This window comes from Leucopleurus acutus (assembly GCF_964270905.1).
Source record: "Leucopleurus acutus genome assembly, chromosome: 19".
NCBI classification, from domain to species: Eukaryota; Metazoa; Chordata; class Mammalia; order Artiodactyla; family Delphinidae; genus Leucopleurus; species Leucopleurus acutus.
Genome location: NC_139161.1, coordinates 21,306,444 through 21,332,219, shown reverse-complemented (window position 1 = coordinate 21,332,219; position 25,776 = coordinate 21,306,444). Strand labels below are relative to the sequence as shown.

The 25,776-nt window shown below is 53.4% G+C and overlaps 2 protein-coding genes across 2 annotated transcripts in view; both read right to left on the bottom strand.

Moving 5' to 3' along the window:
* Positions 1-14,341, bottom strand: part of PLXDC1 (plexin domain containing 1) — a gene marked incomplete at both ends in the record, with an annotated part of 60,830 nt that extends 46,489 nt beyond the window's left edge. Inside the window, 2 exons of the mRNA XM_082860986.1 lie at positions 5,714-5,895; positions 14,266-14,341. Coding sequence (XP_082717112.1) covers positions 5,714-5,895; positions 14,266-14,341 — 258 coding nt within the window. The remainder of the gene's footprint in view (positions 1-5,713; positions 5,896-14,265) is intronic.
* Positions 14,342-18,615: 4,274 nt separating this feature from the next.
* On the bottom strand, positions 18,616-24,132 carry ARL5C (ARF like GTPase 5C; the record flags this gene model as incomplete). The annotated part of the gene is given in 10 exon segments (XM_082861253.1): positions 18,616-18,664; positions 20,650-20,684; positions 20,686-20,799; positions 20,803-20,808; positions 21,327-21,353; positions 21,357-21,410; positions 22,126-22,247; positions 22,250-22,272; positions 23,423-23,483; positions 24,087-24,132. Coding segments are annotated over 10 exon segments (537 nt in total).
* Positions 24,133-25,776: the final 1,644 nt, after the last annotated feature.

Below are 25,776 nucleotides of genomic sequence, written 5' to 3'. Positions count from 1 at the left end.
CATGTATAAGCACTGACATTCTCTTATGTGTGTGAGAACCCGGGAGTCAGTAGAGTTTGGTCCTTTGAGGCCACTAAGTCCAACAACTCACCCCAGGCACAACCTCTTCTCTTCAACAACCCTGTCTTTCAAGGCCTCTGGAGATGGAGAAATCCCTACTTCCTTTGTTCCTTCAAAAGAGGAACACCCATCATGCACCAGGCACTGGCTACAGAGCGCTAAGACAGTCTTGGGTCTCATGGTGCCTCGGTTTCAGGGAAAGACAGGCAATAAAAACAAATAAATAGATAATTCAGGGCAGGAAGGGATATGAGCTGTGGAGGAAAATAGTCTATTCCCTCTGCCCCAGTCACAGCCCTGCAGCTATTAGGAAACAGCCACATCTAGAAGCTTCTCTATACCAGGTTAAATACCCCAAACTCCTTCAACCACGTTGGACTACTCTGGTTTCTAGAAAGCCATTTGAAAGGGGGTTCAAACCCCTCAGCTGTGGTCAGGACAAGAAAAACCCCACAGGATCCCCAGAGCCCCAACCGTGGTCCCCGGGTTTCTGTGGGTTTTCGTGGGTTTCCATGAACACAGCTGGCTTTCCCACCTCCGTCTGTGGCAGCCACTCCACACTCCTGACTCATCCCAGCCCACAGGCAGTGAGGAGCCCCAAGTCTTTTCCTCATGAACTGCTGCTAAGTCACATCTCTCCCACCTTATTCTAAACAGAAGTGCCAGGATTTCTAATTATCCCAATAGTTTCCTCTGGCCTGAGGCCAGCTATCCACCAGCCTGCCAAGGAAGCCTTCCGGTTCCTCATCTGACATTCTGAGCTCTCTTCCAGCTAAGGGAGAAGCCTGGTCTAGAAGTCTGATCCTCCAATCTTCTGGGCAGGGCTGGGGACACCCCTAGCGCAGTCAGAGGGGCCTCCTGCCAGGGTGGCCTTGCTTCTTCACGTGCACTCTTAATGTGTGGCTACTGAGGGGGCCACAAAGCCCCCAGGATGGTGGAAGTCTTGTGGTCAAGTCCAGCCACATGGTGCCTGAGAAAGCCTCAGCTTCCAGTGTTCAGTTTGGCAACCGATTTTAAAATTGGTTTGAAATGTTACAGCTCCCAAGTTCCCACACCTAGAGAGCCATCAGGATCACATGGGGGGACTTTTAAAGAAACAGATTCCCAGGCTCCAGTGTTTCTCAGCCAATCAGTCCAGGGTGGAGCCCGAGAATTTGAGCTGGTTTTTTTTTTTTGTGGTATGCGGTCCTCTCACTGTTGTGGCCTCTCCCGTTGCGGAGCAACAGGCTCCGGACACACAGGCTCAGCGGCCATGGCTCACGGGCCCAGCCGCTCCGCGGCACGTGGGATCTTCCCAGACCGGGGCACGAACCCGTGTCCCCTGCATCGGCAGGCGGACTCTCAACCACTGCGCCACCAGGGAAGCCCTGAGCTGTTTTTTAAGCTCTGGGGTTATTGAATCCATACTGGCTCTTAACGATCCCCACTGCCCTTTCTGAACACCCACAGATAATTGCTTCCAGAAGGCCACGTCTCTGTTGCTCTCTTCTGCAGTGGCCTCTCTGCACAGACTGGACCGTGGCCCTCTGACCATGGTGTCTGGCCCAGAGCAAATACCAGTTCTTTAACCAGTAGCCCAGCAAAGCTGGGGGTTGGGGACAGGGTGAGTTTCCAAGTGTTCCCTTACTTGGGGTACCTCTCCTGCCCTGGCCCTCCATTCCATCATCTCACCATGGCTCCTTGGTTCTGCAGGATGGAGAAGACAGGGCAGCATGGTGGGATTAGGTTGAGGCGAGGGCGGCACTGACCTCGGGTATAACAGTTAAAGTGGCACCAACAAAAAGAACTTATTTATAAAACAGAAACGGACTCACAGATTTCGAAAACAAGTTTATGGTGACCAGAGGGGAAATGTGGAGGGGAGGGATAAATTAGGAGGTTGGGATTAACATACACACACTACTACATATAAAATAGATAACCAACAAGGACCTACTGTATAGTACTCAATATTCTGTAATAACCTATATAGGAAACGAATCTGAAAAAGAATGAATATAGGTATATGTATAACTGAATCCTTATGTTGTACACCTAAAACTAACACAACATTGTAAATCAACTATACTCCAATAAAATGTTTTTTAATAAAAACATTTAAAAGGCGGCACCTACAGACTCAGTCATCAAGAGAATATTTTAATGCCATATATTTTTAAATCAAATTAGTTAAACTGATGCAGAAAAATCCATGATGAACAAAAGATCAACATTTTAAATAAAGACAGGATCAGTAATGGGGCCAAGCCATGTCTGAGGACGAGGTAAAAGGAAAGATAAGTCACAGAAATGATGCAGAAAGAGAGAGAGTTCAGAGAACGTATTACCTTGCTCCCTCCGCACCAGGCTGCAGGCTGGCCCTGGTCCGTCTCCCACCCGCACTGGTACAGCCCCTGTCCAGCACCCCTCCTGCAGAGGCATCACAGCTCTTGCTGCTTTGGGGACCCACCCTCCCTGCCAGCTCAGGCTCACGTGTAGAGGTCTTAGCTGCTCCCTGCTGCAGCTTTTCCTAACGTCTTTTCTTCCTTCACCCTGCCCACACCTGGCCCTCCTGTGTATACTGTCACTGCATTAAATGGAAAGAAAGAAAGAGAGAGAGAGAGAGAGAGAGAGAAAGGGAGGGAGGGAGGGAGGAAGGAAGGAAGGAAGGAAGGAAAGAAGGAAGAAGGAAGGAAGGAAGGAAGGAAGGGAGGGAGGAAGGGAGGGAGGAAGAAAAGAAATGATGCAGGAAAAAATATTAAAATTCTAAAAATATCCTTAGAGAGAGAAGCTATTACATCTGTGACACAAGAACAATGGGAGACTATGTTTTTAAGAAATGATCAGAAAAGAATAAACAGCTCTTGGAAATGAAAACTATGAAAGTAGAAAAAAAATCGGTAACGTTAAGAAAATAAGGTTGAGAATATCTCCCAGAAAGTGGATCAACAACAACAATTACAAGCAAACTAACAAATAGACAACAAAAAATGCAAAGGGATAGAAACAGAAGAGAGAAGGAAGTTTGGGGATCAATCCCCGAGATGGACATCTAATTGAGGGGTCTGGTAGAAAGAGGAGAGTACGTAGAGAAAAGATGATCAAAGCAATAAAACAAGAAGACCTTCCAGAACTGGCGAATATAAGTCTCTGGGTTGAAACAGTCCATCAAGTGTCCAGCGCAGGGAGAGAGAAAGAGCCCAAACAGGCACTTTCAGAATGCGGGGGTTAAGGGAACACCCCTGAAAGCTTCCAGGGGCGGAGAAAGCAGGCATCTACAGAGACCGGGCGCAAGCGCATCAGACCTCTCGACGGTGACGTCAGAAGCCAGAAGACCATGCGAGATGCCTGCAAACTTGGGAAGGAAAATTACTTTTAATATAGAATTCTATATTCAGCCCAACCATCAATCAAGTGTGAGGATACAATAAAGGCATTTTCAGATGTGCAAGTTCTCCTCTTCTGTAACCTTTCTCAGAAAGCTAAACAAACAAGGGAATGAAGTGGGAAAGAAAAGACACAGGGTCAAGAGAACAGGGTGCCCAGCAAGGAGAGAGATAAGGGAGTTCCAGGATGAAGGAGAGGGAGGTCCCGGGATGGCTGTGGGCAGGCAGGCGAGCACCCGGCCAGGTTGGAGAAGGATGACGACGGCTGAGAGGTTTCCAAAAAAAAACCCCAAAAAACAAAAACTGACAGGTTTGGCCACACCAAAAATTATACTTAAGGCCAATGGATGTTTAAGAATATATAGCAGTGGACTTCCCTGGTGGCTCAGTGCTTAAGAATCCGCCTGCCAACGCAGGGGACACAGGTTCGAGCCCTGGTCCAGGAAGATCCCACATGCCGCAGAGCATCTAAGCCTGTGCGCCACAACTACTGAGCCTGCGCTCTAGAGCCCACGAGCCACAGCTACTAAACCTGCGTGCCACAACTACTGAAGCTCGCATGCCTCGAGCCTGTGCTTCGCAACAAGAGAAGCCACTGCAATGAGAAGCCCGCACACCACAACGAAGGGTAGCCCCCGCTCGCCGCAGCTAGATAAAGCCCGCACGCAGCAACGGAGACCCAGTGCAGCCAAGAATTAATTAATTAAGAAAAAAAAAGAATATATAGCCATGGTAAGTACAAAAAACTAAGAAAGTAGGTGGGGATTGTGGGCAAGAAAGGCAAAAATGATGCAAGAAAGTAAACAGTGATATTACCCTGATTGGATTAGTGGTGAACAATATTTACCTGATTACAATAAAAAGCAGAGCATATGGATTTAACAGTTGTACTGAGAGCGTTAAACCACGCTTGGGGGAGTAGATAAAAGGCATATAAAAGGCACTCTTCATCTACACAACAGGCAACCAACAGATAATGTCTAAATGGATTTATCGACAGGTAGCAGTGTAAGCAAATTACTTAGAAATATGGAGATGACCTCCAGGAGAAGGTGCCCAAAGTGACACCTTCTGAGAGAGGGGTGGGCAGGTCCGGAGGAGAGGGGCGGACTGATGTGTTTTGTTTTCTGATTTTAGCACTATTTGGCCTTTTTTTTTTTTTTTTTTTTTTTTTTGCTGTACGCGGGCCTCTCACTGTTGTGGCCTCTCCCATTGCGGAGCACAGGCTCCAGACGCGCGGGCCCAGCCACTCCGCGGCACGTGGGATCTTCCCAGACCGGGGCACGAACCTGTGTCCCCTGCATCGGCAGGCGGACTCTCAACCACTGCGCCACCAGGGAAGCCCTATTTGGCCTTTTTGACTGCATGCGCTTCTTGGATTTAAAAATTTCGTTACTAACATAAAATAAAGAAATGCCAAGAAGCCCATCCTCTTGTTGTTTCTCTTTTCATAGTTTTTCTGCATCCTGAGAATCCATCCTCTTCACCGGCAGCCGTGCACGCCTCCACACACAGCCATGGGCACATTCACACTCACACGGTCTCACACACACACACACACACACACACACACTCATCTCAGACACAGCAGCTCATGGTGACAGACACACAGGCAAATGTACATAATACACAATAACCCTCAGACATACACATGATTACAGATTCTCCCACAGACACAGAGGCCCCCATGAGCCTCCCAGGTAGCCAGCTGGGGAGCAGGGCCAGCTCTACAAGGGGCCAATTCCTCCCTGCATTGCCACCCCCAGAACTGCCCCAGGCAGAGAAGGTTTTCTCCTGCAGCATCACCCTAATTGCTTCCTCCACTCGGAGTGCCCTCCCCGGAGGCTGAGCAACCAGAGCCTCTGTACCATTAACCCTCTGGAGCCACATGGTCTGTAGATGGTGCAGAAATGAGGTCGGGGTGGGGCCAGAGCTGGCAGCCGATGTGACTAATAATGCCACCTTCATTCAGCTTCTAGTGGAGGCCCTAAGAAGCGGAAGAGTCCAGTGTCAGGAACCCTGCGGACATGCTGTGCATCCTTGAGCAAGTCACTTCACCTCTCTGGGTCCACAAGGAGGTAGGCAAGCCTATGAAGCTCTGAGATGCCAAGATTTTACGACCCAGGCTTGACCCCGCTTCCATCCCCTCTCCCGGGAGCCCTGTCTCCACACCGACGTCCAGGGCCAACCCCAAAGGATACACTTGTGTGTCTGACAAGTGTACATGGGGCACCTGGGGGCCCCCCCACTGCCAATTCCCTCCCGCTCCGTGTCCCTCCAGCACTTACCACCACCCTGGTCCCGTTATCCGGCAGTGTGTCAATGGCCAGGGTGCCCCCACCCAGGTCCTGGCTCAGCTGAGTCCTGTCCGGCTCCGACACCTGGCCAGGGATCTCTCGGGCTCTCCGATTCCAGCCCTGCATGGTGGTCCCCTGGACGGCCCCTCCAGAGCCTCGGCCTGCATCCTGACCTGGGAGAACGGGACAGAAAGTTGAGTCCTGACAGTCAGCGTGAAGGCCCTGGAGGGGGACCAGCCTGCTTACTCTGCAGAAGCCCTGATTCCCATGCCGTCATTGACTCTGGGGACACTGACATTCAGGGCAGGAGATACCCAGCATGCACCGAGCTCCACCCACACACTTTGCACAGGAAACACTTTAGCCCTCACTCCAGCCCTCCACCGTAGGTATGATGCTCTCCATTTTGCAGACAGGAATCAGCAGCTCACAGAGGTTAAAGAAGGTCATACAGCAGGTAGGGATGGAGATAAGTTTCCCTTATCTGCCCCCAAAGGGGTGATTATTCTCAACTTCACTGGAATCATCTGGGGAGTTTTAAAAATTCCTGCTGTCTGAGTTCCACCCCAGAGATTCTGATATAATTTGTCTGCGGTGTGGCCTGTGCGTGTGGATCCTTAAATGACCCCCCGGAGAGCTTTTGAGAAGACCTGGACCTTACACGGCAGACAAGGGTGAGAACAATTGCTCTGGAACATTCCAAACCAGTTCCCTATTTCTCTACCACAAGTGGCACATAATCTCACCTTCCAGGGACTAGAAGCCAGAGAGCAGAGTTCTTTTAGTTCAGGGCTTCTCATCCTTGGTACTACTGACATTTTGGACTGGATAATTCTTTGTTGTGGAGGACTGTCCTAGGCATTGCAGGATTTTTTAGCAGCATCCCTGGCCTCTACCCTCTAGATGCCAGTAGCACCTCCTCCCAGGTTGTGACAGTTGAAGATGTCTCCATAGCAGGGACCACTGTTTAGTCTCATCACTACCTTCAAACACCTTGGGCAAGTCACTTTCCCCATGAAACAAGGAGCTTAGACACCATCAATGATGGCAAATAGATTTCATCTCAAAAGCCATCTCCAATCGATTAGTGACAGCCAGGAGCACTCTAATTGTGAAGAATTCTGAGGTTCCATTTGTGTTTAGCAGGAAAGGTTGTCATGATCAATTAGCAATGTCTGCTGCGGGCACAGGATTGGAGAGTGGCTGCACACAGGCCATCTAGCAGCCGTTCCTCGACTTGATGCTCTCTCCATTTCCCTCTAGGTCATTAAATTTATTCCAAATGACACAGAAACCATGCTTTTCCATTTCAGAAAGATTTATGCCCCCAAAGATGTGTCTTATACGGTCTCTCCAATTGCCACACCTACTATGGACGTGTATATGGGACACAGACCACCAGACGGGTGGAGGTGACATTCCCTGTGATCTCCATCAGTTTCAGGCCTGCACTGTGTCAGATGCCCTTCTCCACCTCGACCTGCCCCACCCCCTCCCCAGAGCTCCTGGATGTAGCCCTCTCTCCTAGAGCATCTGCTGGTGGTCTAACTGTGCCTGTCTCCCTGGTAGACTTGAGTTCCCACAGGACCCTCCCACCTTCTGTAAATGTGTATCTTCGGTGCCTCGCAAACAGTAGGTGCTCAATCACTGCATAATTGAGGACACTTTACTGGAGGTAACTTGGGAGCCATCAGAACAGAGGCTGAGAAAAGGCTTGCCAGTGACCAGGCCTGGGACCGGGGCCAGGACCCTGCTGTGGGGCTCTGGTTTGTCATTAGACATTTTATCCAATTAAGTCATTCTTGGCTGCTGGTGCCTGCTGGATCCTTGCTGGCCCCCTCTCACTCCCCTGCCCCTAATTGCAACCAGATGCTCTGGAAAAGATGGAGAGAGGGTGGTCTCCAGACCCCTTCCCCAAGATGTCCACTGGCTGAGATGGACCTGAGCCCAGTGCTGGGAAGGCAGCCTGCCTGTGGCCCAGACCCCAAGCCAGGGCTGTCTTGCCGCTCTCGGGTGGGGCCCACAGCTGCCCCTGGTGGCAGAACTACTTGTGCTGGGCTGGTCTGCCCAGCTCCCTGGGTCCTCCTGCAAGCAGCCCTCAGGCCTGGGCAGGACCCAGAACAGGAAAGGAGCATGTGCAGAGCAAGTAGAGGAGCTCAGCTGGCCCAGAAAGGGTTGCTGGGGATCTTCAGGCATCACAGTCCTGCAACCGAGAGAGGAGGGAGCCTGGATGGTGGGGGCCTGAGGCCTGGGGAGAGGGCAGGGAGAGGGGCCTAGCCAGAGCTGGGGCCAGGGAGGGCACACCTGCCACCACAACCTGTGTGACCTTGGACCCATCAGTTTACCTCTCTAAGCCTCAGTTTCCTCATCACGAACATGGGGATGACAATCATGCCTGTGGCACAGGCCACCATGAGCATCAAGGAAGAAAAATAAATGAGAAGGTTTTTTAAACAAGAAGGGGCTTCCCTGGTGGCGCAGTGGTTAAGAATCCGCCTGCCAATGCAGGGGACACAGGTTCGAGCCCTGGTCCGGGAAGATCCCACATGCTGCAGAGCGTGCACCACAACTACTTGAGCCTGCGCTCTAGAGCCCGCGTGCCACAACTACGGAAGCCCACGTGCCTAGAGCTCGTGCTCCGCAATAAGAGAAGCCACCGCACGTGGACCACAGGGAAGAATAGCCCCTGCTCACCTCAACTAGAGAAAGCCCGCATGCAGCAAAGAAGACCCAACGCAGTCAAAAATTAATTAATTAATTATTTTAAAAAGTTAATGATATAAACAGGGATGCTCAGGGTCAGGACCAGAGGCAAAGTGTCCAGGAGGGAGACAGGGGCACGCAGAGAGGGAGGTTGCCGAGGAACCTTGCCCTACTCTGTCCTAACCCTGAATCTTGCCCTCCCAACCCCCGACACCCTGCCCCCTCCCAGTTGGCTAGGATGGGACACCACCCCTTCCGCCTGCAGAAGGAGCCCACATGGCTGGTTGCTCACGTGTGTGTGTTGGGGCCCACATGCACACACACACTTGCCTGAAGGCCTGGGCCCTCCTCCTGCAGGCTCACACACATGTTACACACCTATCCAACCCTCAGCCACCCCCTGCTCTGCCTTCTGCCTTGCCCTGGAGAGCTCCCTCTTCCCAGCAAGAAGCTTCCAGAGCATACGCTAGTCATGGATTCATCCATTCCACCACCCATGGCCCTAAGTGGCATACAGTCTAGTGGGATGTCACAATAGTGACAGTAATGATAAAAATGACAGCTGACTTTTAGAGAATGGTTACTCTGTGCTGGTACTATTCCAAGGGCTTTAAACCCACTAACTCATTGAACCCTCACAGTCACCCTATGAGAGAGGTGCTAGTTTTAGATCTATTTTACAAATTGGGAAACCGAGGCACGAGGACATTAAGGAATCTCCCCAGGTCACACAACTAGTCCAGGACAGGAATTGCACTCAGGCACAGAGAAAGTGCAGGCTCTGCTCAGACCACAGAAGGTACAAGAGGCGACCGGCAATGCCAGGCTGCGTCCTAAGGTGCAGGGAGCCCCAGGGCAGAATGCACTGGGTGCCTTTGGGTCCGAACCTGGCAGCTTCTCTGGCAGACTGTAGCCCCTGGAATGCAGGGGGACGGCCCAGTGGTAGTGCCCCAACCCTCTTCTGGTGCCCCTGCCCTGCTCCAGGGCAAAAAGCAACAGGCTGACTTCACAAGGCCTGGTCACGCAATCCCAGCGCCTGGGCCAAGCCACCTTCATCCCATGCATCACACAAGCTTGCCATTCCAGCCTCATGGCCACCACTCAGTCCTGGCCACCGTCACCTCTTTCCTGGTGGCAACTTCAGCCCCCACCCTTAATGCCCTTGGGCCAGTCTCCCACACGCCTGCCAGAGCATCCTGTCCAGAGGACAAACTTCGTCCCATCTCCGCCACGCTCCCCGCTCGCCATGGCCCTTCGGCTGAAAGCCCAGCTCCTCCACTCAGCACTTGAGCCTCTTCTTGACGGGATCCCTGCTGGCTTCTCCAGCCTCCCATCTTCCTAAAGCCCTTTGCAGGACGCAGCCCTACTCTCCCTGGCCACGAGGCTTCACACATGCAATTTTCTCATCCTAGATCACTCTGCTCCATAAATAAATCTTTCTCCTGATGAGCTCTTGCTCATCCTTCAAGTCTCATGAGATGTCACTTCTTCCCAGTGCCTCCTCTGACATTTCTGCCCCTCACCCCAAACGCTACATGCACCGTCCCAGCCCTGATCCTGACATATTGCTGCTACCTGTGCCACCACAGGCTCTAGGTGCCTGACATAGAGCAGATGCTCATCAAACACACATAGATGATGGAAGGAAGGAAGGAGGGAGGGAGGGAGGGAGGGAGGGAGGAAGGGAGGGAGGGAGGGAGGAAGGAAGGGAGGGAGGGAGGAAGGAAGGGAGGGAGGGAGGAAGGGAGGAAGGAAGGAAGGAAGGAAGGAAGGAAGGAAGGAAGGAAGGAAGGAAAGGAGGGAGGGAGGGAAGGAAAGGAGGGAGGGAGGGAGGGAGGGAGGGAGGAAGGGAGGGAGGGAGGGAGGAAGGGAGGGAGGAAGGGAGGGAGGGAGGGAGGGAGGAAGAAAGGGAGGGAGGGAGGAAGGGAGGGAGGGAGGGAGGAAGGAAGGAAGGAAGGAAAGAAGGAAGGAAGGAAGGAAGGAAGGAAGGAAGGAAAGGAGGGAGGGAGGAAGGAAGGAAGGAAAGGAGGGAGGGAGGGAGGAAGGGAGGCATCCTTAAATGTCCTGAGTACCTGCAACCCACAGGGTTGAAAAGACTCTTCCCTCGTGGCACAGCCTCACCAGAAACCCTCCCTGTAGTATCACAGCAATAAAAACACAGGTTTGGGGGCTTCCCTGGTGGCGCAGTGGTTGAGAGTCCGCCTGCCGATGCAGGGGACACAGGTTCGTGCCCCGGTCCGGGAGGATCCCACATGCCGCGGAGCGGCTGGGCCTGTGAGCCATGGCTGCTGGGCCCGCGCGTCTGGAGCCTGTGCTCCGCAGCGGGAAGTTATAAAAAAAAAGCACAGGTTTGGAATCAGACAAGCTTGAGACTGCACTTTGAATCTATCGCTTATTGACTATGACTCTGGACGAACTGCATAATCTCTCTAAGCCTCAGTTTCCTCCTCCGGAAAATGGAAATGATAAAACCTACATCGGGCGAGTCATTCTGAGTCTTAAATAAAATAACGTGCACTAAGCACCCAGCAGAGTCCTCCTGCCTCTCCTGGGATTCATGTGACGAGCAACTTTCTGAGGGGCCCGGGGAAGGCCCCAGACCCTGAGCTGAAGTCCTGCCCCTCAGTTACAAAGTCCCCAACTGCACCCTCTCCCCTCCTGCTGGCAGGCAGAAACCCACTGAGGACCCTGATCTGGGGAGAGAGAGGGAGGCATGAGGAAGGGGCAGGGAGAGATGGCCAGTAGCTCAGAAGGAAAGAGGGGAGGAGAGGAGAAGAGAAGAGTTTGCCTCTCTGAGTTTCTCTCAAAGGGACAGACTGGGGTCTGTGACCCCCTCTGATTCATTCACTCACTCAGTACATGTTTATTGAGACCCTACTGTGTGCCAGGCACCGTGCTGGGTGCTGGGGCAATAACAGGGGACAGGCAGACACAACCCCCGTGCCCATGAAGATCCTAGTCGGGAAAGACACACACAAGATGAGTAATTCAGCAAATGAGACAACGTGAGGCAGTGAGAAGGGCTGTGAGGGAAACAGAAGGACGAGAGGGCTGGGGATTGTTGCTACTCTGGACAGAGCCCTCAGGGTGAGCCTCTCTGAGAGGTGGCCCTTGAGCTGATGGAGACCTGGACAAAGAGAAGCCAGGGGACAGATCCCAGGGGACAGCAGCCTGAGGGTTTTGGGGGATGGCCGCAGGCAGAGTGAGAGCAGGGGTGGAGGTGGGGAGGGGCTGTTCAACGGCCACTGTGAGAAATCTGGATTTCAGTCTCGCTCTGCTTGGAGGTCCCTGGTGAGCAAGGAGGAGGCCGGAAGCAGAGTCAGAGCTTCAAGGGGCCCTAGAGGCAATCTGGTCCAAACCTCATTTTATGGATGGGGAAACCAAGGGTCAGAGAAAGGAGGAAGTTGCCAGGGTCACCAGGGGTCGGTGCTGGCCCTGGTCTCCTGACAGCCAGGAAGTCACGTCCAGCTGCCTTTTCCTTCTCTGTCTGCTATAGGCACTTCCGGTTTCCCCTGGACCAGACCCTGAGTGCCACCACCCCAACGCTCCCCCTGTGCACCCCAGTATCTTCTTGTCTGTCCATCTGTCTGTCTATCAGCCTCTGCTGGTCTCGCCACCTGACTATATCTTTGGGTCACTCATCTTTCCTCTGCTCCCGTTTTAATGATAGACGAAGTTTCAAGGCGCCACTAAACAAGCCAATTCATTAAGTGGGAGGGGAGATCTCAGCTTCCTCCTGAGCCCATACCCACCGCAGCGCGGAAGACTTGGAGCCTTGGGGCTGGATGGCAGCACCCCTCAGGTCCAGCTCCCAGCTGCCCTTTCATCATCACCAGGGCTCCACCACCATTCGGAGCAACCCTCCCCCAGAATGTCCCACCCCACATCTCTTCTCCCCAGAAGACATCCCTCTGCCTCCACACAGGGCCCCCCTCAAATCCAGCCTTCCCTTGTGAAAAAAGCACAGCACTGGGAGTAACAGCTGCCCCCGCTGGCTTCTTAGAGCTTCCTTAGGTCTAACCAATCTCTCCCGCTGCAGAGAAAGTCCATTTCTCCTGGCTGAATGTCTGTCAAAGCCGAGGAGACAGGGTGTCCTCTACTGAGAGATGTGATTCAAATCTCTGTCTGCCCCCTCTTTTTGACCTCCCAGGGTATCTACTCTTCCAACCCAACTCTGAAGAGGCAGCCCTCAGCCAGGCCTGGGTCTGGCCCCCATGGCCCAGCACATCCTTGTTTCCTCCCAATGTCCCCTTCCCCAACCCTCTCCATGGTTCTCCCAACTCAGTCAGGTTCAGAGCCGTCTCTCATCCACCCAGTCACATCCTAAGTTCAGAAGATCCCACCAGGTTGGGTTTGCAAAGGACCTCAAAAATTGACCTGTCCAACCCATTCCTTTTTATATTGAGATCTAAAAAATTGTTTTCAATTACCCCATACACATCCTAACAAATCTGAAAAGGAAAGACAAACATTAAAAAAGAAAAACGATCTCTCATAATCCCACCACCAAGAGTTAAAAATTTTGCCCACAGCCTCACTTTATAAGGGAGGAAACAGGCCCAGAGAAGGAAAGTAACTTGCTCGAGGTCACACAGCAAGTGAGATGCTGGGACTAGAAACCAAGTCTCTGGCCACTCTCTGCGTGGTCTCTCTGAAAACTGGTGGCTCTTCACCAGCAGCCTCTTGCCATATCAGCCTCCATTGTCCTCTGCCCACACCCTCCTTCTCAACAGGGACCCAGGCCTGTCTCAGCTACATTCAGGGATCATTAAAGTCAAGCACACTGTCACTGACGCTTTGCCTGATGACAGCACACCCCTGAGACACAGCAGCCCAACTACAGCATCACCCTCGCCAAACCCTCCACCTGCTCCATCCATCTGGGGGACATGCATGCCAATGAGGCATGGAGTACTATCTTCCCAATTCTCTCTGTCAAGAGGCTTGACTGCAATTACCCACCTCCCCAACCCCAGAGAAGTTCTATGTACATGAGGAGGAAAGAGGAGAATGTAAAATTACTTGTTGAAAAATGGTTCTCCTTTTATAACAGGAGGGACTCAAGGTAGATCTCAGAAAGGACTTCCACGTGACAGCGATGATTGTAGAGAACTGCTGTGCGGAAGAGGAGTGTGCAAGATAGGACACCCCCGCCCCCCAATCTAGAGCCAGAGAAGCTAAAGGCCAAGGACCACCAGGGCAGAGCAGAGCAGGAGTGACAGGAGGACCCTGGAGGCTGGGGGTGGGGGAGCGGCAAGTTGCTTCCTTCTGGGCCCTGCTCTCCGAGTACCAAACGGAGAGAGGAAGGCGTCAGGCCCGTAGTGCCCTTGTTGGAGGAAAGATGCTGGGTCTCCTCCATCCTCCTGGCTGCTCCCACCCAGCCCCCAGCCTGGGTCAGCTTGGGAGTGGGGGCAGGGAAAAGAAAAAGGAGGCAACACTGGGACAGGAGGCACCCCAGACTCCGCATCTCATCAGAATTCAGCCTCATCCGGTGTGACCAGGGGTCCCTATGTCTCGCCCACTGCCCCCTTTGGGGCCAGAGCCCACTGCCTTATAGATCCCCCTCTACTAGGGTCCCTCCAGTGTCCTTCCAGGAGGGAAGGAGAGCTCGGGGCATCAGTGTCTGACGCTTCCTCCCTCACTCATACACCCTGTGTGTTTAGAAAAGTGGGGTCTCTGTCCACCTGCCACAGTCCACAGGGCGCCCGGCCTCCCGCAGACACGACCCCCCGGCGCCCCAAACATCGCCAGCATGCCGGTACCTGCCCATGCCCACGCCCGCCTACCTGCCCCCCCGACCCCCGCCCCGATCCACCTCAGCCAACTCCGGCCAGTCCTACCTGCTCCGGGCTGGGGGCTCAGCCCCCGGGCAGCCTCCCTGAGCACCAGCACGAGGAGCCAGAGCTCGGCCCGCATGGTGGGGGCCAGGCCCGCCCCCGGCCCGCAGTTGCCCCGGCCGGGCTCTGGCGGCGCGGTCCCCCGGGCTGGCAGGCGGAGGGGTGGGCGGCGGAGCGCGAGGCCGGCGAGAGCGGCGAGAGCGGCGAGAGCGGCGAGAGCGGCGAGAGCGGCGGAGCGCCAGCGGGCGGCGAGCGAGCAGCGCGGCCTCCCGGAGCCGGGACCGGGGAGGGGGCGGGGCGGGGGGGCGCGGCGCCTCCAGAGCTCGCCCTGAGGCTTCCCCAGCCCTCCCAGCCCTGCCCGAGCGCTCCCCGAGAGCTCCCGCGGCCGCTCCCTAGGCGGGGGGAGGGGGGGCAGCGGACGCAGGAGGGGGACAGGGCGGGGGACCCTCGGGCTGGAAGAACCCCCGAAGAGCACCAGCTACCCCCACACCGCACCTTAGCTCCTGCCTCCCTTCCCCTCCTGACTCCCTGGGGGAAAGCGGTGGAGAAAAGGCTCGAGAGGCCAGACCTCTTCCTCGGACCATGAGCTCCTACCACCCGCCCCCCGACCCAGCTCCACCAGGCTTCCCGACTTTCTGGGCTGTTCCACGGAGTTGTGTAGGTTTCTGATGCCCACCCCCACCCCCAGAATCTCCCCTTGCAGCAGAGGCCTGAATTCCACGCCCTCCCGTGGCTCCTCTCCACTTTATCCCACCCCCATCCCCCATTGCCAGCAGACAATTGCCTTGTCCCCATTGTCTTGCCCCCCAGCCCAGCAGACATGGAGGTGGAGGGGGCCTGGCTCACCCCTACTTTGAAATAACCTGGACCCCTTCCCACCCCCAGGAGGTAACCGAGGCCACCCTCCACTCCGGAGACCCCAGGCCTCCTCAGGGCCCGACCCAGTCAATCTTCAAAGCCAGTCCCAGAGCAAGGAAATGTCTCACCCCAACTGCCACCACGTTATAGCAGGCTCTGGGGATAGATTTCCGCCTCCCCCCTTTTTTTTCCTACCACAACAGAATAAAATACCTGCAATTTAGGATATTTAATAGACGGCAGGGAATCAGGTCAGGACACGGAGGTGCCTCTTCCCTCCCCGACCTACTTCGTACGACAGCAAGAAACTCGAGCGCTGGATGGAGGGAGATAGAGGGGAGCGGGGGGCGCCCTGACATATACGGGGCTGCGGTCCTAAAGACTCTCTAATCTTTCAGAATCCCAGTTCCTCCTTCCTCGGGACCCAGGGTCCCAGAAGCGACCTCCTCCAGTCCTAAGGCCTCTATTCAATTACAATGGGACAAGACAAGGCCTATCTGTAAGTTCTTCTTGTTGTCTCATTTAAATTGCTATTTTGCCGACTCTCAGGATCAAAAAGACTGCTGCTTCCAGCTGTAGCTTCTTGCTGCCCTCTAGTGGGCACATGACGAGCCGCAACGCGCCTGTTCTGCGGTTTTCCTCACTTTTCTGGTCCTGGCCTGGAGCTGCCCGCGACCTCCTACTCCAGCCGGGCAGGTTCACAAGTCTTTGCCCCTACCTTCCGAGAGGTCAAAGTGAGAGGTCCCAGGACGAAATTCCAGCTCCGGCACTGATTTCTTTGTACATTCCCCCGTCCGGGATGCCCCGCGGTCTGTTTTAAAAGGTCTCTTAATAAGAACTCAGGCTGAAACAGCAACTTGGAAATAATTAGAAGCAAACGACCTGTAATTTTTTTTAATGTAAGCTTCTAGAACTTGAGTGTACATCAGAATCACCTGGAGGGCTTATTAAAACATAGCTTTCTGGGGCCACCCCCAAGCTCAATAGAGATAGGGACGAGAATCCGCATTTCTAACACGTTCCCAGGTGGTGGTGCTGTTCTCGGTACCACATTTCGAGAGCCACTGCTCTAGAATTCCTGTATTTCGTACTCTCGCCGCTCATCGGCCCAAAATAGAGGCGGCGAAGGAAATGTCAACACAAAATTGTGGAAGAAAAAAAAAAGCTGTAAAGAAAATTGTTGCTAGAGAATCGGAGTCCGGTGCCTTTAAAAAGGCACTGAGGGGGCACCCGGATTTGAACCGGGGACCTCTTGATCTGCAGTCAAATGCTCTACCACTGAGCTATACCCCCTCTTGTGGCAACGCTAGGCAGATGACTTGTTAGTGCTTCTCTAGCGCAGGCGCTGTGCTGGACGCAAGAACAGAGGTGAGGTCCAATGTTTACAAGAGATGGAGAGAAAATGAATCTCAAGAGATTACTCATCTGGGTGCAGGGTTTGTTTCCCGAAGCTCTGAACTAAAGAATTCTAATGATGTAAGAAACTTGCAGTTTGAGAATGTGGGAGGGGAAGTCCCTAGAGATTCCACACTTCAGGGGCCTTCCTTTGGGCCTGGGTGCCCCTTTCCTGCCCTGCTAGAGTTCCCTTAGCGTTTCTCTTGGCGCCCACTTCTCCATCCTACACGCTCTCGTAGACTCCTCTCGGCCTTCCTTCCCTAGCCCGAGCCCGGCCCTTAGAGACTCAGCTTCTCTTGTTCCCAACAGCAATTGGGGTCCCCGGGCAGGGCCACCTGCGGGTGCTCCCGCTTCCACCCTACCATTACGAGAGTGGGCCTTTGTACAATCCACCAGCAGACTGAGGACACGATCTGGCAGGGCCGGGGACTCCACTCCACCCACGCCCGACTGCAAAACGGGTCAGCAGTGCTGGAGGATCCTTCCCCTCGCGTTTGTAAGTAAACTTCAACGTGTGCATTGCAAGACCAAGAAAACGCGAAAAGTCTCGCACAGAGAGGGGGCACCCGGATTTGAACCGGGGACCTCTTGATCTGCAGTCAAATGCTCTGCCACTGAGCTATACCCCCATCCTCCTACTACTCTCCAGTGAGAATGAATTTCCGTGGAATACGGGGATGATATTACCTTTGAACTATTGTTTCTCTTTGAAAATAATCTAGTGAAAGGAAAATAGAATCTGAACGGCGATGTTTAGAATTCCTGAGTTCTTTCTCCACAATCACGCCTTATGTAAACCACAAGGTTAAAAAAATCCTGAGCCCTCTATATCTGTGTCCAGCCTCTCTCACAGAGATGTCACTACCTGACTTGGGAAGGGAAGAGACCCCACTGATCTCAGGACCATCCCAGGTCTTCTGGGGTAATAGCACTGCTCCCTGTACACAGATGGGTAGCCTGGGTTTCCATCCTGTTTCCAGCTCTGCTTTGATAGGACCCCTAGGCTTTTCCAACCCCGAAGGGCCCCTCCTCCCCTCCTCCATGAGTTAGCATCAAACCACTCTTTCCCCTAGGCCCAGGCAGAGCCCAGAGCTCTAAGTCCTGGCAAGTGCGGTATCAGTCACCTGGCAGAGGGCTGCACAGCCCAGGACCAAAGAGCCAGTCCCCTAGCCAGACAGACCCTTGAGGCAGCCCCCCTCCACTTCCAAGGTGGATTTCCCCTGCCTGAGAGCTTTGCATGAAAACCAAAAGCCAGTCTGAGGCACAAGCAGAAGAAGAAATAAGAGGTGAGCAGTTTTCAATGACATTTATTACACCTTCATAAAATTCCTACGACAGTGTGAAAAAAATCACTACAAAAAGACAAGACAAGAAAAAAAAAAAAAGACAAGAAAAGCAAGTGCTCTAGGAATCTGAGATATTTGGGAGGAGTAGGATTCGCACTGGAAGGACACTGGGAGTGAAGGTGTGGCTTAAAGCTCAAAAGCTGTGGTCGGAGGGAAGGGGAGGGTGAGGGAGGAGTAGAAGTCCCTGCAGTGTGAGAGACTGTCCCTGGCCAGAAGGTCCTGTCCTCTGCCCTCTCCCCTCCCAGCCTTTGGTTCTGCCCTCCTTCCCCTGAGCCGACCCCTTCACCTTTCTGGAATCTCCTCTGATCAAAGGGTAGGGGACAAAGATGGCTAAGGGACCAGAAAGCTGGAGTAGGGGGTGAGGGGCTTAGGGTTAGGGTTCTAGGAAATAAAGAAAAATTCCAGGGTTTCTTACTCTGTCCTCCGTTTTTCCTACAGAGAGGTTGAGGGCTGAGGGGAGGGGGCTCCACTTCCTAATCCCCCAGCACATCCAACAGCTTCCCTGGTGTCTCCAAGAAGGATACCTGCTCCCATGGAGTGAAGGGCAGATTTTACTGTTGTCCTGTCTGCAGCAATTCAGGGTGCTCAGTCTAGCTCCTCAGTGCAGGTTGGGTGGATAGTGGCAATCTCACTGCCCATAGCTGTCCCTGGTCCCATCGGAGAATCGCAGAAAAATAACAAATAGTCACTTGGGTTTTCCACCCACATCGTCCATGCAAAACCCTCAAAGATTCTGGTTGGCCTCAGGCTGACGTCAGTTGACAGTGGCCCAAGACTGCATCCACTGAAGCCCGGCAGGCAGCCTGCAGGGACAGAGGAACAGGGCAAGGGTCAACATATTCCATGAGGATGATGGCCTTCCCAGCCCCCAGCCCCTGCTGACTGATGGAACGACCAAATTTATATCCAATTTTGTGTGCAGTTAACAAATATAAACGGACTGTATACCTACCACGTATCAGGTACCGGGCTAGGGGTTACTGGTGAAAAAACAGACGTGCCCTCTAGGGCTTACAGTCTAGCAGAGGAGATAGATATTAAACAAATGATCAAACAATTCTGTAACTACGTGCTGTGATAAAGGTTAGAAAGGAGATGTCCAGAGGCCTCCGGATGTCTGGGAGTCAGGGAGGGCTTCTTTGAGGAAGAGGCCTGGAGACCCACCTTAGCATGTCTTTGCGCAAGGCTCCAGTGCCCCCTTCCCACCCGCTCCATCACTGGGTCAGTACCAGGGTGGCCTCAAAGGCCTGGGAAGAGGCTCCATAAGCAAGTTCTTCCATTATACTGTGAGCAACCCCAGAGAAGGAGTAGAGTCTTGGTCATGTCTGTATCACTTGGCACAGTGCCTGGCACATGGGGGTTACTTAGGAAATGCCGATTGAATTGAACCAACTGTGGTTTGGGGGAGGGGGTCCTCCTGACCCAGGAGTTGGCAAGGACACTGCCAGAAATGTGTGGTTCCTTGGGCTGGCCTGCCTAAAGTCTCCCCTTCTTCAACTGGGCATTCATGCCCCCAGCCTGCTGTGACTCCACTTGAGAGGGAAGAGGAAGGGGAATTCTCCAGGCCTGATTCGAGGTCCTTTCTGTAGGACCATGACCTAGCTCTCACACATCCTTCAGGTGTTTAAGCAGCTACCTTCTCAGCAGCCCCTCCCTGGACACCTTATCTAAAACTGCAACAGACATCCAACTTCCCTTTCCTATGGGTTTTTCCCCTTTACACTTATCACTTTTTAACTTACTGTATATTTTTCTTATTTTTATTGTTTATTGTCTGTTTCCCAACCCCCCCACCCCACCCCCACTGGAAAATAAGCTCCACAAGGGCAGGGATTTTTGTCTGTTTTGTTCACTGCTGTTTCTCAGGTGCCTAGAACAGTGCTTGGCACAAAGTACAGTCATTTCTCCATATCCATGGGGGATTGGTTCCAGGATCCTCGCAGACACCCAAATTCTCGGATACTCAAGTCCCTTATATAAAGTGGCATATATTTGCATATAACCTAGGCATATCCTCCTATATACTATAAATCAACTCTAGATTACTTATACTACCTAATATAATGTAAATGCTATGTAAATAGTTGTAAATACAATATAAATGCTACGTAAATCATTGCTGGAACACGGCAAATTCAAATTTTGCTTTTTGGAATTTTCTGGCATTTTCTTTTTCGAATATTTTCAACCTGCAGTTGGTTGAATCGGAGGATGTGGAACCCATGGATATGGAGGATGGACTGTAGGTGCCCAATGAATGTTAAATGAATGATATCATTTATTCTCTATAGGAACTCTGGGAGGGAACAGGTATAATCACCCTCCTCTTTACAGACAAGGAAACTCAAGGCCAAAAGGACTCAGAGATTCCTGCCTGGAAGGCTTGTCCCCCAGGTCTTCCCATGGCTGTCTCTTCATTCAGGTCTCAGCTCAGAAGTCACCTCCTAGTAGAGATGGTCCCTGACGACCAGAGCTAAAGCAAACCCATCCCTGTTATTCAATTTCACTTTCTTCAAGCACTTCTCAGTACCTAACATGTTTGTGTTCAGGTGGAGTGCCACCTCTCTCCCCACTAGAACAACCCCCTAGAGAGCAGGGACCCTGTCCTGTCTTGCTCACTGCTTACCCACAGCATCTTAACCATGGGTAGATGCTCAGCTGTCTTGACCCAGGAGCTAACTGTGAGCCAGATTCTGACAAGAGAGAGACAGGAGAAGGTTCTGATGGTCAGTCGTCAGCACCACTGGTTAGGCCAAGCCCTGGAGGTCCAGGTGGGACAGCCATTAACCTTTCCCCGGTGAGGGCACAGCAGCCCTGTGTGTGCCATGTGCCACGGGTGGTCTTTCATGGAACTAAGGGTGAGGAATTGGGAGATCTCCACGGTGGTCATGGAGTCCTTCACGTCCTGCTTATTGGCAAAGATCAGGACGGAAGCATCTCACAGAGCCTGTGGACAGAGGAACCCAGCCCCAGTCAGCCTGCCAGGATCCAGCCCCCCTTCCCATGGCCCCATGAGTCCTCCCTACCTCCCCTGCTTTCCCAGGTGGGGTGGGGATGGAGGTCCTGCCCAACACTAACAACCACATCCAGTGACACCGACAGCTCCTGGAATGCCTCTCAGCCAGCTCAGAGTATCCTTACAATGATCTCGGGAGGTAGGAATTTGATGATCCTCTCCGTTTATACTTGGGGAAATTGAGGATTAGAGAGGTGAAGTAACTTGTCTGGGGTCCCACAATGCGTGAGAAGTGGGGTCAGAACCTGAACTTGCAACTCTGGCTTCTGTGATCAGTTGTGCTGAGGGTGTTATTGCCCTTCATCTCGGATAATCTCACCCCGCCCAAGCTGCTGGGATGGAGGTTCTCAGAGACTGGGCATTAGGAATAACGCTCAGAGAGGCTAAGTGAGTAGACTGAGGTCACAGAGCTAGTACACCAGGTCCTCTCCCAACTGCAGGGGTCTTACCTCATGGGCCAGCATCTTACACAGCTCCTACAGAGTGGTCAGCAGTCGATCCCGGGCCGTGCTGTCAATCACAAAGATGATGAACTGACCAGCAAAGGCGAGTTGTGAGTGATGGGCTTTCCCTTCAATGAACGTGTCGCCTTGCTCACTGCACTCTGCCCTGATGTGAGTCCCACAGAAAACAAACTGTGCATTCTCAAGACCTCACTCACTGCCCTAGTCCCATTTGAATTCCCTTTTCTATCCAGACCCAGGGTGGACTGAGCACAACTTCCGATTGTGTGCCAGAGGTTATGCCAAGCACTGGGCCTTCATGACTGCATTTAGGCCTCATCACAACCCCGTGGAACTGGAACTGTTACTATGCCCATTTACAAACTACGAGACTGAGGGTCAGGGAGGTGATGTATCTTGCCCTTGGCCACACAGCCTATGAGTAGCAGTACTGGAGCTTGAAATCAGCTCTCACTCCAGGAATGAAACCACTGGATTCTGCTGCTGCCGGAATGAGAAAGTAAGGCCCCCGGGGACAAAGGGCCTGCCCCATCCAAGGCATCAAACAGAAAGCTGCCAGCAAGCAGACAAAGCTGCCAGGAAGTATTCAAGAATTTTAACGGGCTTTGCGCTGCGTTTAAGTATTTGACACATCTGAATTAGCTCTTGTTTTATTATTTAATTTTCACAACCCAGGGAGGTCATTATTATGGTCTCCATCTCACAATGGGACAACCAAGGCTCAGAGAGGTTGAGTGACTGGCTAATGTCACACAGCTCCTCCAAGCCCAGGCACCCTCCTCACCTCAGCACTGGAGGAGTATGTGTTCCAGGCGGAGCGCAGAGCCTCCTCTCCTCCTATGTCCCACATGAAGAAGTGGGTCTTTTGCAAAACAATCTTCTCCACGTTGCTACGGATGGTGGGACTGTAGGGACCACCTCATTCTTCAGGCTGGGGAGGCAGGAGAGGGTACCAAGTGCTCAGCCCAGTCCTCTCCCAGCTCTGGTCCCCCACCTGAAGTCAGGCTGAATCTAACTTAGAACAATTCAGCCCAGGTTGACGGAGCCTCTGCTGGGCATGAGGGAATGCAGACAGGAGTGAGACCAAGTCCTGCCTGGCTTGGACCCCAGAGAGGGGAGATTTATTAGAGCAGTCTCCCCAAACTTTATTATGCAGCTGAATCACCTGGGAGTCTTGCTAAAGTGCAGATTGTGATCCAGTGGGTCTGGGCTACGGCCCAGCATTTTGCATTTCTAACAAGCTCCCAGATGATGCCAACACTGCCGGTCTGTGGACCACACTTTGAGCAGCCAGGGATCGGAAAAAGGAGACAGACATAAGTGAGGGCCATCAGAAAGGGGCTTTGTTTAAAGTGACTTAGAAAACACACACGTTTTTATACGTAGAGAATGCCTCTGGAAAATCTGGGAAGTGAAACTGGGAGTTAGGGATGAGAGGGAAACTTACTTTTCACTATATATGCTTGTATTGTTTGAATTTCTCTTTTCTTCTAATTAAAAAAATATATATATATATATATTACTTTTTCAGGGGAAAATTTTCCTAAGTAAATAGGTTCCAAACAGGAGAGATGCCATCCAGAGTAAATATCGGGAGAAGCTCCGATGGATAATTACTCAGCACGTGTGCCAGACTCTGCTAGACCAGGAGCTACAGAGACCAGGCAGACCCAAAGCTGGCCCTACCTTCTGGGTTTGAAGAAGGGGGAGAAAACGAAGACACAAGACTGGGTGGGGTGCAGGAGTTAGAAGGAGAGACCTGACGCTAGGGGGAGCGAAGAGCATGGAGACCATCGGGCAGGTTCGGACAGCTTCAAGCCCGCAACCGGGTTTGGCAGGGGTAGGGGGTAGACGGAGGGAAGCAGTGGGGTTGCTCATACCGAGCAGGATTCAAAGGCCTGGCCGAGAAGTCATCGAACTGAGCGGCCACTTTACCAGGAAGGTCACACCAGGTTCCGCCAGTCAATCCTCCTGGCTCCAGGGGAACCCGAGGACGCTGGGAAGGGCTCCGGTGATTGGTCCAAATGCTTGTCAGTCTGGTGGGAAGGCCCAGCCCCGCCCCCCATCCGAGAGTCGCTTACAACTGGTAGGGAATGGAGGTCTTTCCTGCATTGTCCAGTCCCACGATGATAACCCTGTGTTCTGGACGCATCCGGGGGAAGGGCAGGGTCAGGGCCAAACCCGATGACCAAGGGATTGTGTGCTCCACCAGGCCTCCCAGGAAGGAGACAAGTGTTCCCAGCAGGCTGGGGGGCCTGTCCCCACCTTACTACTTCTGCTCCCCCGCCCCCTTCTCCCACAAAAAACAACAGGGCAGGTTTCTTTCCCACCGGGCCGAGACACCCGCGCCACTCCTGAACAGTGGAAATGGGAGCTGAGCCCCACATTCCCTGCTCCACATTTCCAGAAAAGCGATTGTGCCAAAGGTCGGGGACGCTCAGGGCTTGCCAAGAGAAGGGGTCTGAGGAAAGAGCCGAGCGAGCGTGAAGTCACAATCGCAGGAAACCGGCGACAGCGTTGAGCCGGAGGAAGGAGGCTCGCCCAACCCTGCGCCCCTGGGCGCACCGAGGAGTGGGCGGGGAGGGGGCAGGGGAGACTGCGGAGCAGGCGGGGAGGCCCCACTCAGGACCCTCCGAGCCCGAGGTCCCCCATCACATCCGCCCAGACGACCCCAGATCGGGGGGATGGGAGGACAGGTGGGAGCCGGATCAAAGCGGTCGCTCGGATGCCCTGTGCTCCCCTTACCCTGTTTCCCGCAGATGCTCATCAACTTGCCGATCAGTTGTCCCATGGCACGTCCCGGGTCAGACAGGGATAGGACTCGGGGGCCTTCGGGTGCCCGGGTCGAGTCCCGGCGCTTGGAGCCCCGCCCCCTCCCACACACCTCCGGAGGGCCGGGCAAGCTTTACCTACGGGGTTGCGGACGCCCCGGGAGTCCGTCCCCTAAGGGGCTTGGGAATCCCCTGGGACGCTGGCCCCTCGAGGGCGCTATGAACCTCACAGTGACAATGAACTACGTGTCCAGAGCCCTGGAGGTGTAAGGAAAATGGGGTCCAGACTTCACATCCTCCCCCTCGCCCTGAGAAAAGCCCAGAGTTCTCTGGGTGGACTACTCCCCACTGCAAATCAAAGAGACCTAGCACAGGGGCCCACATCGGATGCCAGCTCTCCCTTCTCCGAGTGCCATGTCTGAGGCACTAGACAAACAAAACCCTAGGCCACCCGCCTTCTGTACTTACCAGCTGTGTGAAGCAGACAGAGCCCACCCATCCTCTCTGAGCTGGGAGAACATTCCAACCCTCTACAGGCCTCTAGTTGTTTCACCGGTGTGGGTCCTGTAGGCCTACTCAGAGTGAGTTCCCTTGGGGAAGGGCAAGGTGTCCCCTCCTTTTGCAGGCCCCTTGGTGATGAGCATCTTCTAGGAGTACAGCAGTGCTGCTTCCATGGTTCACTGACAAAACTACTGCTCCAGCACAGCTTTCTGATTCCCAAGAGTGGGCATCTGAAGACAGTGACGGAGCAAAAAGAGAGATCTCTCAGCCGGAGACCCTGCAAAGGGGGCCAGGATACTAAGACCCAGCCAGGCAGAGCCTGGGCCAAGAGAGAGCCAGGCTGGAAGAGGGAGAGGAAGGGGGAGCTGCTTGTGGCTGTTTGTGAATTTCCTTCTTCGCTTAAACTGGGAAAAACCAGAAGACAAAAGGAGACATGGGGAAAAGGCAAACCGAACTCAGGCTGAGGGGGTGGTTAAGAGAGACCAGTCACCACACAGGAGACTCGACTCCTAGCCCACTGCCACTGCCCTCTTACATCCCATGAGTGCGCCCCTTCCCCAAGGGAACAACACTAACTGGTCTCCCTGCCTCCCCTTTACTCAGCATCCTCCGCACATCCCTACTAACCTTCCTAAAGCACAGCTCAGAGTCTGCTACGCCACAGCTCATAAACCTTCAGTGGCTCCCACCGGAGTCAGGTCAGTCTCCTCACCTGACATTGAAGAGCCACCATGAACAACCCCCACCTGCGTCTGCAGGTTATTCCCCGCACATGCTCTGCATCCATGGTCCTTGCCCACACAGGCCCAACTATGATTTTGCTTTTCTATTTCCTCCACCTGAATGTCCTTCACCACCTCAGAAAGGTGGGTTCCTCTGGCCCTTTAGGTGCCTGCCATAAAAGCCACCTACTTCCCAAGCCCTGGCCTGGTTCTCCAACTAAATGGGACTTCTTTCTACCCTGAGATGATAACTGGCATGTCTGCTTTCTCCAGTCAGCTGTGAGTCCTAGGGAATTCCCTGGCAGTCCGGCGGTTAGGGATCCGCACTCTCACTGCCAAGGGCCTGGGTTCGATCCCTGGTCGGGGAACTAAAACCCCATGAGGTGTGGCCAAAAAACCCAAAAACACCAAAAACTGTGAGTCTTAGAGGGCGGGGTCATG